The 12,558-nt window shown below is 35.0% G+C and overlaps 1 protein-coding gene across 4 annotated transcripts in view; it reads left to right on the top strand.

The window, feature by feature from the left end:
• The window catches only part of LOC150104890 (uncharacterized), a 183,719-nt gene extending 173,842 nt beyond the window's left edge, over positions 1-9,877 (top strand). For all 4 annotated transcript variants that reach the window (XM_090395408.1, XM_090395410.1, XM_090395409.1 and 1 more), the window contains one exon: positions 4,012-9,877. In XM_090395408.1, the coding sequence (XP_090251534.1) occupies positions 4,098-8,045 (3,948 nt within the window). In that variant the 5' untranslated portion in view covers positions 4,012-4,097 and the 3' untranslated portion in view covers positions 8,046-9,877. The remainder of the gene's footprint in view (positions 1-4,011) is intronic.
• Positions 9,878-12,558: the final 2,681 nt, after the last annotated feature.

Raw genomic sequence — 12,558 nt, 5'->3', positions numbered from 1 at the left:
GGCCAAGACGTCTATAGACGTCAAGGTTATCATGGATGCCAAGCGCATATTAAAATTGTAATACCATTGATATTACATTGCAATATATGATGGATACGAAACGTATGAGGATGCGTATTTTATCCATAATGGCTGGTAAGGTGGTTTTAATTACTAAAAGATTTTTATAAGAGATTGATGCATGGGAAATGTTTCAGCTGTGTTGATAGTGATAGAAGAAGAAGAGGTCATCCCTGGAAATTAAAGAAAAGTGTGGTTAACAAGGGTGTGAGAACGAGGTTTTTCGCCTGGAGGGTGGTGAATGAGTGGAATGCATTGCTTGACTCAGTTGTGAGTTCTTCGTCTGTAAATGAATTCAAGAAGAGATATGATAGATATTGTTTTGATAGTTTGGGTCTCCTGCGATGAGTCTACTGACTCCATGAAGATACCCGTAATAATAATAATGCTTGCTTGGACTCTTCTTGAATGAGTATTATTAAAACTTGATACTTGGAATTTTTAACAAACATTTATTGAGCCATCTAAATTTTCATTTTACTTGGACTAGGACATGAAGGATGAGATGTTCTGAACTTGAAAGAATTTGACACTGGCTAGATGGAATTTAATGAAATTTGGTATTTAGAATCTTTGTGGATTTTGGTTTCATTTGGGTCATTTTTGACAAAAGGATTCAAACTGCTAATGTTAATTTCACACTGGTGGATGGAATTTAATAAAATTTGATATTTAGAATTTCTCTTAAAATTTCTTGAATTATTTCAGTTAGATTATTTATCTTTACAAGGCCTTGACAAGACCTCACTTGGACTATGTGCACAGGTCTAGTCTCTTGGTTTCTGTGGAAATTCTGATACAGTGGAGAGAGAGAGAGAGAGTGTGCAAAGGAGAGTGTTAAAAATTATATCAGGATTGTGGAATACTATTATGAAGATAGATTGAGAATTTGTAGACTGCAAGGACACCACAAACAGGAGAAAGAGGGGGTGATTTGATTAAAACTTATAAACTTTTGAAAGGGTCATACAGGATTTCAGTTTATGGAATTTTTCATTTTATGGAAGGTAGGGAAAGGACAAGAGGGCATCCTTAGAAGCTGAGAATGAATGAATGCCACTAAGGGAGCAAGGGCTAGAGTTTTCTCTCATAAAGTGAGTCTTGACTGGAATGGATTGCCATTCCAGTCACACACACACAACATTAATGTTGTGTGTGTGCAAGCAGTGTGAATGAATTCAAGAACAAGTATGATAGCTGGTGCGTGTAGTATGTAGCCTCCCTTGATCAGTCCCCTTACTCCTTGGAGGTCTCTCTTAATAATAATAATAGTGATAATTAGACAAAAGAAAATTATGTCTTCAATACATAAGCTAAAACTGGATAGTTTATCCAGTTTTAGCCTATGTACTGAAGACATAATTTTTAACATGATTGTTGGATTTTTACAGGAAGTACTAGCATTCCATGAAATTACATCCAAGCTATGGTTTTCCAAGAAGTGTGCCAAAGCAGTCCAAGAAGAAAAAAAAAAAAAAAAGAAAAAAAAAGCGTATCATAGGTGGCTCTAGACAAAAAAAATTACATCTTCATTCTCAGTATACATTTAAGTCTGTAACAATTGCTAATCAATCATTAACAAAGCTAATCCTAATTTTGTAAGAGCTAAATGTAGGAAACTCATTTCTTGCACAAACGATAGTTGTGCCTTCTGTTTGGGTGCAATTTCTCTGTGCTCTTGCCTCTCTATCATACACATACAGATGGCACTATTTTATCATCATCCAAAGATAAGCTGACTCTCTAGTATCATTCTTCTCATTCATTCTACATAGATCAGCACTTCCCAAACTGGGGGCTATTAGTTTTGTTGAGGGGGGCCGTGAAAGAATGAAAACAAATTTAAAATGTTTTAAGACTAAGTGTGCATTGTCAAATGTGTATGAAAGATGCTAAAAATGTAATATTTGCATTTAATTTTTGCAATATTCGCTGTCTATGTTTTGTATTGAATATAAATACAATAATAATATATATGTCTGTATTAAGATTTTTTTTTCGATGGGGGGGGGGGGGGGCTGTGAAATATTTTAATTTTTCCAAGGGAGCCTTTACATCCATAAGTTTGTGAAGCACTGGCATAGATGACAAGGGGAAATCACTTCCAAAACTATGCCCGAAACATTGCACTCCATGCCTCATGTGGCCTTTCACCTGAACAACGTAAAAATCTTAATTAAATTAAAATTCTAAACTAAATTTAATTTAATTAAAATTTTAATTGATGATTAAATTATTAATTAATCTAAACTAAATTAAAAATCTAAATTAAATTTGCCAAGAAATACAGTGCTTTATACAAGTATATGCAAACAAAGTTCGTGTGTGAAGTATCTTCAAGACTAGGCTACTTGTATATAGAGGCTGATGACTTCACATCAATTTCCTTAGTATCCCATAATCAAAGCACACTTCCTTTCTTCTTTGAGCCACTAAGTTAGAAGAAATGGGAGTTAGTTCAAGACCTTTGAAAGCAGCTCTTGTTTTGCAGTTTTGCAGGCTTCAGTGTAGGCTGAGAATGAAACTGGAGTATATGTTTCAAAGTCACTTGCAATATTCATTTTCCTTGGACTGCCTTGGCACGCATGTTGAGAATCCATAGCTTGGATATTGGCAGGCATTTTGAATGGGATGGGGAATGAAGGCTCTCATTCCATTGTGGATAATTTCTATACAGCTTACAGAAGGTATCCAGATCTAAAGAATAGACACAGTAGTATGACCATGGAAAGGAGGATTAGAAGTCTTCTAGGCTTTCCCACTTGGTGTTGTAATGCCAAAGGGCACAAAATTGAAAATTGCTGAGTAAAAGATATTCTACTAAAGATGAGATTATGGTCTGAGAGATGAGGTTATCACAACAGTGTAGCCAGAAAAAGAAAAACTGGGTAAGAAAAGACCTGAAATGTTGGGTAAGTGAAGAGGATTGTCTGGTATTCTGCTTGTTAGATAAACAATTTACTTTTGACATCATAGTCATAGGAAGATGACCTCACTAAAAGTCATTGGTGTGGCTGTCAGAATTAGAGGAACAGTAGAGACAGCAAATGAATGAGATAATGGGGAAAGGAAACCTTGCCCCATTATTTTTTTACCTTCTCTATCTTAAGCCAGAGAAGGTAAAAAAAAAAGAGATTTAAGATTTTGTATTCTCTGACAAGGAATATTGTACTGCCTAAAGGCACATGCCATCCTTGAAGCACTCATATTTGGATGTCTGTAGGTAGTGGTGCACATAATTTAAGTTGGTATCTATGCCATAAATGTTTGTGAAGTGGATGCTGAATAATATTTTTTGCAAGATTTTTTTTTATGTGTTTTATAAATTTTTTGAGGATTTTTCCTTTTAAGTGCACTGACACTATGGGAGTTTACTACTAGGTGATGTCTCAGAGATGGGGTGGGGGATGCGGGAACATGTATTGAGTGCAAGCTGCCTCTTAAACATGTTGCCCATAAAATTAATATTAAAAGAAATAACTATTTTTTCTACTTGAAGATATATATATATATATATATATTTTACTCTTAAGGTTATATCTAAAATTTTAAATAAAAACACTTCCTTGGCCTGGTTAGTGTATCTGGTCAAACAATATGTTGTGGGTTTAAATCCCATTATGGGCATAGGTGTTTATATTGTCTTCAGGTGGGAGTTGATAAATTTCATCACCCAATGTGGGAGACCATTGCTCCATTTATTGCAGACCTGGAATGGCTTTAAAAAGTTCCATGTTTGGTCTCCAGAACAATTTTTGGATTATGTAAAATAAATTATATGTATGTGTGTGTGTGTAGAAAAAAAAAATCCCTTCCCCTAAGGTACTAATGTACTATAGGTTTAGTAAGTCACATAAGAAAAAAGGTACAACTTTTCATTGTGACATATGATCTTTATATTTCATGTGCAGTTGTTTTTTTTATACTTATTCCCTTCTTATTTCCTTTCAGGTACAAGGTAAAGTTATAATTTAATAGAATAATTTTGCCATAAGCGCCAAAAAAAAAAAAAATTCTATAACAGATGATCTGGCAGAATGAGTGACTGTTCAGTATCAACATCAGAGACAAGTACTAGTGATCAAGAGGAGCCCACTGTGGTGTCTGTGCCCATAGTGGGCTCCATTGCTACTGACCGCATTCCTCCTGCATGGGATAATGAGAGTAGCATTAACATTTCCTCATCTACAAACCTTCCTGTGTTATCTCTCTGCAGTAATACTGTCTCCACTAGTGTTGAACATACTTCCTTATCAGAAACTCATCATATTGCACCATCTTTATCACATTCTGAATTATCATCCAACCTAGTTGATAAGTCATTTGTACATTCAGCAATGGGTCAGCATCCGGACTCGACTTCCAGTGGAATATCCTCAAGTTCTATAAGTGACACAGACAGAGTATTAGTCAATAGTTCTTTAGTAACAAATTTATCTGTACACTCCCTTGCTTCTGAAGAGGGTATATCTTTGGCAGAGCAGCAAGTAGTTCATAATAATATAAGCAACCAGCATTTAGAGGTGATGGAAGATGTTGATTCACAAAGATCTTACCTGTGTAATCAAAGAAATATCGAGGCTGATATCTTGTGTACCTCGGCATCATTTCATCATCCTGAAAGTTCTGATATGGTAGTCAGTAGTAACATAAGTAGAGTCACTCTTGTTCAAAATCTGTCATCTCTTGACCAAGCATCAGTTTCTAGTTCACAAGAACCTATAGATATGCAGAATTTGCTACAAGAGCAACAAGAACTAAATTCAACTGGGTCAGTTTCAACCATGTCTGAATATCAGTTGGATCCCTCAGAAACATCACAACTATCTTCAGTTGGAAGCTCACATTTAGATATAGATGCCTCTAGTACTGATATAAAATCTGAAAATATATGTTTATCACCATCAGTCAATAGTATGTATGAAATGCCTTCTGGAATTGGACTGCCTTCTGGAGCAGGATTGCCTCCAGTATCTACAATAATTCGTTCCTCTTCCTCTTCAGCTGCAGCCAAAGGACGGTTTGATGGCTTTCCATCAAATAATTTGAACATTGGTTTGAGTTTATCACCACTTTTGCCTAATTCTAATTCTTTTGCAGCACTGTCATCTCTAAGCAGTATTCAACACACTGCACTTATTAGAGCTCCTTGTGACTCATTAACAGTTGAGACCATGGCTAGTCCATCACTTCAGGTATCTTCAGCAGAACTTGACACATCATGTACAGAATTAATGGATTCAGAATCCATAGGTGTGCCTCATTCATCTCAAATGGTTTCATCATCATCTGAAGATCGAAATGCTATGGAACGCATTTCTTTAAAACCATCCTCTTCTGTGATGACATCCACACTGGGACCAGAAACCATTACTAAAAGAACTGATCTCTCGAATATCAATGAACCTCACTTAGAACCAGGGAATAATATACCTCTTTCAACTACAAGTGTATCTATTGATCCTTTTCCAACATGTACAACAGAATCTGTTAATATTGGTGCTTCAAGTACTCAGGTAGAAGTTCAGAAGATCAGAGTTCTCATGTCACAGAACAGGACTGACACACCTCTCAACACAACTTATGCTTTAACATCCAATTCCATTTCACTTACTAATGTTAATAATATCGAAACCCCCCATTCTTGTTTTCAGTATACTGAAGAACTTCAGGATGACAATGTAACTGAAGGATCTAATAGAAATACTGAGCATCATTTCATTCCAGTGTCTGCTATTGAGACCAATGTTATTATGTCAACTTCTAGTATTGACACTGCTTCTTGTGATACAAGTGTGGATAAATCCTTTGAAACTTCACAAGAAAGTGAGCAAATGCAACACTTGAATATTGAACATCAACTAGATAGCTCTAGCATATCTCATCATCTGGCATCTCCTACTCTGGACCATAATAGAACATCAGATATTATTGCTGATTCTACCATGCAGAATCTGATTACCCATCAACAAATGGAAAATTCTTCTGTTTTTAAATCAGCAGCAGAAAGATCTGACATTGATGATGATTTAACACCACAACCAACTGGATTAACCTCTGGACCTCTGATTTCAGGTATAAAAAGACAGTATATTGCAGTCCCTGGAAAAAACACCATAGCATTTGCACTGCCACTTTCACACAATAATGAAATACCAAAGGAAACTCACAGGAAGAAAGTAACAGCATCTGGGCTTTTGGGAAACACCGAATCATCATCAGTATCTGTAGTGACCTCATCATCTGTAGCTGCAAGTGTAATCCAACAACTTTTAACTACTGAGCCACCACTAAAAAGACTTAGGCCAACTGTACAGCATATTAAAGGTGGCGTTATAACTTCAGTTATGAGCACAAAAGCAATGCCTCCATTATTATCATTAGAACAGTCTTCAGGTATTAGGCCATCCATTGAAGAATCTATGGAATCATCTTCACCTCTTAATATAAGTACATCTATAAAAGGTGAATTAATGACTTCTACATCCAATTTACCTACATCCAGCACAGTTACTGTAATAAAGTCTGAACCAGAAGACCAATCTACCACAGTTACCTCAGTTTTACCAATAACGACTGCCTTAACAGTAGTGTCATCTCCATTGCCAAATTTGACGCCCGTGGCTTTGCCATCATTTTTGTCCACATTAGCAGGTAGTTCCCTTGCTTCATTACAGTCTAGCCTATCCTCATCTATTTCCATAACTGTGCCATCCTCTCTCTCCAGCACATCATCATCATCTCGAATAACAGGAACACCTGTTTCACTTCTTTCTTCTGTCCAGTCAGGTTTAGTGTCACCACCAATTCCAGCTGTCCCTCCAATTCTTTTACCTAATATTCTTTCACCACCATTGCCTAATGCTGTTTCGACGATTAAAACATCAGCTGGAGAAACTATATCATCCCCACAAGCAGCATCTCCATCTAGTGTTTTTTCTGGTTTGCTAAAATCAAATGATTTGCCTTTAGTTATTAAACAAGAACCTGGGACTACGTGTTCGGGTCCCTTACCGCCATTTACTGTGGTGTCAGGATTTTCTCCACTAGTCAAACGAGAAATTGGTGCTTCATTGGCCAGTACGTTATTAGGAGTAAGGTCTCCTGATTCAACTCCTCATATAACTGCAGTAACAATCAAACAAGAACCAGGAGAACTGACAACAAGTGCAGTGAGTGCCTCTGGTTTTCCAACCACCAGTGTATTAAATGTGGGTGCCACCCTGCCTAGCTTGGCAACAATACGCCTACCCACCATAGCATCAATGGGAATACCAATGGTACCTACAACATTAGTATCATCACCACCACCGCCACAATCCTTAGCCAGCCCAGTGCCTTCTCAAGCTTCTATAATTACATTTGCAGGCAACACTCCTTCTACCGTCACAACAGCATCAGCTTTAGCTACCGTTCCAATAGCAACGAAGGATAAAGGGACTATTGAAAAAAAGTTAAGTTATGTAACCTGCAAGAATGGAAATCCATGTGATGTGCATCTCACACAATCCCAGGGAAGCTCATCCCAAATCCCCCAACCTCTACCATCGGGTGATCCGTCAAAACCTTTTCAGTGTACTGTTTGTGGTAAACACCTAGCCTCCAAAAATGTATTCCAGTTGCATATGAGATCCCATTCAGGAGAGAAACCATTTACTTGTAGCTTGTGTGGACATCACTTTTCTCAGAAGACTTCACTTACACGTCATATGAGATCACATACCGGTGAACGTCCTTTTCCATGCGAGGTTTGTGGAAAACGTTTTGCAGACAAAGAGCGTATTAAAATTCATATGCGTACGCATACAGGAGAAAAACCATTTGCATGTGAAATTTGTGGTAAAAGGTTTTCACAGAAGTCTACTGTGAAACGGCACATGAGTGTACATACCGGTGAAAAACCGTTTAAGTGTGAAACATGTGGAAAGGGTTTTGCAAATAGGGGTAATTTAAATGCACACAGCAAAACACATGCAAACACATAACAGATGCATAAATATCTTTCACCTAGAAATGCCACCTGCTGTATTTATCTACATTTTCCTGTCTCAAATAGGTATAAAAGCTAATTCAGAAATTTTATTTCTAACTTTTCTGCTCTTTTCTTGTGCTTTCAGATGTACTGAACTGTGGCTGAGTAATCATTGCCTATCTCTTATTGCTGATAAGAAATTGGTCTAAAGCTTTTTGCTGAATGAATGCACACATAGAGTTGGCATTGTTAGGTGTGTAAGATAATTTCAGTCGTCTCACAGAACTATGTGATGTTTTTGTTGTAAGTTATGGTTGGTTAGAGATGAAAGTATATTATATAAATATACACTGTTAAACATTTGCGATTCATCAAGAGTACAAACATTTGTTGCAATACCATAAAATAAGCAAAATGTCTTCTAGCCATGCAAAGAATAAATTATGTAGATCATTTTTTTACACTTATGCACATATCTAGTATATATATATATATATATAATAGATAAATTTAAAGAATTATATATGTTATAAGTAGGATCACATTAGCAGTCATATTGTTCTTTACTTATTGTTGGAAAGTCTTGGATATAGGTAGAAGGAAAATGTAGTCATAGATTTATGTATATTAATCAGGTTCCAGAAAATGTAATATAACTTGGGTTGCCTTCTGGGAGAATGTTCTAGTAATAAATTTATTGTTAATATTCATCACTGAAGAAATTCCATAGAAAGTGGAGGGGAGAGAGAGAATGAGGGAGGGGGGGGAACTAGTTTTCATACTTTGAGACATTTATTAATATGCACATCTGGTTATTAATGTAAGAGTTTTATATTATACTTTTGTGGATATGTTTTGTTAGAGAAATAATGTTCCGGTTTGATACCGTTGCCTGTCTTTATACCAAAGACAGCAAAAAAATGATTTATTGTATTTGTTATATGATATTTTTTTTCTTTTTTTTTCTGTAAAATAAGTCATTTATGTGGCTTTCATACCCAAATCCTCTAGGTTTATCACAGCATTGTTTAGTAATGCTGCATGCACACATTTTCCAGTAGGTGAGAAAGAACTAATGTAACATGTTGGTAAGAAAGAACTGTTGTTACATTAGTTAATCTAAAGAGAAGTTCAGCCTTATTTTGAAAAATGGGACTAACTCCTTCCCCTGCCAAGTGGGACATTTCCTTGTATGCATTCTGTGTATCAACCCACATGTCCATAATAAGTTGTACTGTAAATTTCTGTACAGAAAAGAAAGCCTATATTCAGAGTTTTTGTTTATACCAGTCCATCCAGGGACAAAGTCCCTTTTATATAAATTGTTCACTCATAACTTGTAACAATTCTTACATTATATATAGAGAGAGAGAGATCTTCATTCCGGGTAATATACTTGACATAAAGTTGTAGAAAGTTGTTAATGCCGCCTTAATCACGAAGTATGATGCAAAATAGGAATCGTAAAGTGAGATATTATACCTGCTCTTATTGGTTTATACCAACTAAATTAGTTGGCTGAAAATTAGCTCACCTAGAGTACTTTTTTTTAAGTAGATCACTTCTTATTCATATTTTCATGTGACATATTGGCTGTAAAATGCATTTGAAGAGTATTTCAAAATTCATTACTATCATGCCTAATAGTTTAATTCTTTCCTCACTTCATAAGAACTAATGTTGTATGCAATCAGCAGTCTAAGTTTTATCGTGAATTTGTAAATTGTTCAACAGATTAAAACTAGTAAACTTAACTTTGACTTCTCACTTCTTCATCATCTCAGTCTTTCCTGTTTAAACAAAAAAAGTTATTAAAATGTACTTAATAAATTTGTACATTTTGTATTGTTGGCTATTTAAATTAAAACTGCTTTTTACCAGTTACATTTCAGTCGCAGACACCGCTGTAATAAACAGAGCAAGAAACGTTATATTTGATAAAAATTTAAATGAGAAGTTAAGCAATGTACATAGTCATAAATACACTGTTCAAATGAAGAAATTAATAAATTTTGTTTTAAAAATTGCTTTTATTATTTTCTAGATTCTTTTGAATACTAAGCCATATATATTCATAGACACATCACACTAATATTATCATGGTATATTTATTCTAGCTGTAAGCAGTAAAACAGCTTATAGCATAATCAGTTATAATTTTTATAGTTGATCTATTCAGTTGCTTAAAAATCCATGTAATTGCTTCTCATTGGAACTGAATTCCTCTTATATAAAATTTCTCATGATTTTATTTCATGGAAATCATTTAATAGAATGAATTTTCAGTTTTTCTTACATGTTCATTTTTACATTATGAATTTGGTTATAAAATGAAAAATATATGTTGTAATGTAGTATGAAGGCATTCACTCTACAATACAAGGAGGTTTTTCCATGACAGATTTTTGTATACCAGTTAAGGTATCTCGAGCACTATCAAATATTCCTTTATTCCTCTTCAAGAATCTTAGTTTTTTACGTGACTCTTACCCATGAAAGGTTGTTAACATATAGTGCATCAGTACTGTGGGTTGGCAAAGTTTTTTTTTTATTATTTTATATATTTTTTATTAATTTTTTGCATAATCCAGAAACTCTGCTCTAAAGACCAAATATGGAATTTTTTTCAAGTCACTTTAGGTCTCACAAGTAGGGTGGTCTCTCACACACACACACACACACACACACCTTGCAATGAAATTCATCGCTTATCTAAAGCCATTCACAAATATGCATGCCCAGGTCAGAATTCAAATCTGCAGCCTGTTGGTTAGAGAGAGGGTATATTAACCACTCAGCCAACCAGAAGTCCAGAAAAATTATTCAAACAAAAGTTTAATTTTGCTCAACTTCTCACAAAAAATAAAATTCAGTAACCTCCCCCTCCTTCCAAAAAAAAAAAGAAAAAAGCAGAAAGAAATGAGAAGTTGAGCAAAATTAAACTTTTGTTTGAATAATTTGAAAGAACTGTTTGTTGAATCATGGTACATTTTGTTCTCCCAGTCCCATTGGGAAGATACCTACCTACCCCTTTAAATTCATAAGTTCCAAAAATGCTGTTGTCCCTGTATTTTTTTATTAGAAAAATTCAAGCAATAAAATACATATTTTGTAAAATTTATTGTATTATTATTATTATTCGTGACACCTCCAAGGAGTCCGAAGACTCATCGCGGGAGGACACCTATTGTATAACTCTCCGTCTCCACCGATCATCTACTACCAATCATCTACATCAGCGCCATCTACTGCCCACCACCACCACAGCTAGTATTTTTTGTCTGTATGCGGAATGAAAAACCCGAGTTTCCAGGAGGAAAAACCCTGCTACCTCCGTATGAGATCGGCTAACTCACCTTCGATTGAAAAAGTCCATATAAAGATTCCTTCTGTCATAACGAGAATCGAAGTTAGGCTTTTTCCAATCAAATGGCGCAACGTACCGTCGTTCTTCCAATTGCACTACGGCGGCGCTTATTACAAATTTATTGTATTCAGTACTCTTCTTTTTTTTTAATAAAAAATAAATAAATAATCTATTTCCTACTTTTCGTTTTACTAAAGAAAAAAAATAAATTTCAGCTGTACTCTGACTGTAAAAGAAAAATTGTTTTGATATAAATATTTACTGTCATACTTGTTTCTAAATGTGCATATAAGATTACCTGCTACTACACTGAATATGCATATGAACCTATGTACTATTTGTCTTGGTTCAGAAGTTTCATGCAGCTGTCATTTGCAGAGAAGGTTTAGGTATAAATAATTGTGCCAGGAATTTTTCAGTAGTTTCATACATAAAAAGAATGACATGGGTAGCCAGAAAAAGTGAGATAATGCCTGTCTGATTGCCAGCAAATGCTTCACAAGTAGTGAAGTCATCCTGAAATTGATGACTTCACTACTTGTGAAAGTTTTTGAAAATTGGAAAATCAATGGAAATTAAACAGTAGTGTGGTGTGTGTAGGAAAGAAAATGTTATAAGAATGACCAACTCTGCTTTGTTGCTGTTGATACAACAAAGAATACATGTATATATCATGTTGCTGAGTGGCCATTCTTCTTCTTCTGGTTGGTGGTGCCAAATAAATGATAATGAAACGCAGATTTTTAGTCTGTACCCAGCTTCTGCTCACTGTTGCAAAATAAGGTTGTTCATTTTAGGAATAACCAACCACAGTATTTAACTGTAGAAGAAGTGTTCATATGTAGGAATTTTGAAGATAAAGCAATAAATCTGTCCTTGTTATATTTCCTGTTTAATACAAGGTTGGCAAGGGGGGGGGGGTCAAAATCTCTTATTGTAATTTACTCCATTTTGCTACTGCATTAAGGCTATATTTTTTAGGTTATAATAATCTAGCTACACTAAAGAGAATATTTCGGATTTTAGTGGAATATTTTTTGATGTTGAAATATCTTTCTTATAACATCTTTACTTTCACCATTTATTTTGCAGTTTATTTTTGATTATTATAGTGAGAAATATAATAATAATTCTTGATACAAAAATTACTATAATTCTT

This window comes from Typopeltis vanoorti, chromosome 7 (genome assembly GCF_054136105.1).
Source record: "Typopeltis vanoorti isolate ZY-2024b chromosome 7, IOZ_Tvanoo_1.0, whole genome shotgun sequence".
In the NCBI taxonomy this organism is placed as follows: domain Eukaryota; kingdom Metazoa; phylum Arthropoda; class Arachnida; order Uropygi; family Thelyphonidae; genus Typopeltis; species Typopeltis vanoorti.
This window is presented reverse-complemented; position numbering and strand designations above follow the sequence as displayed.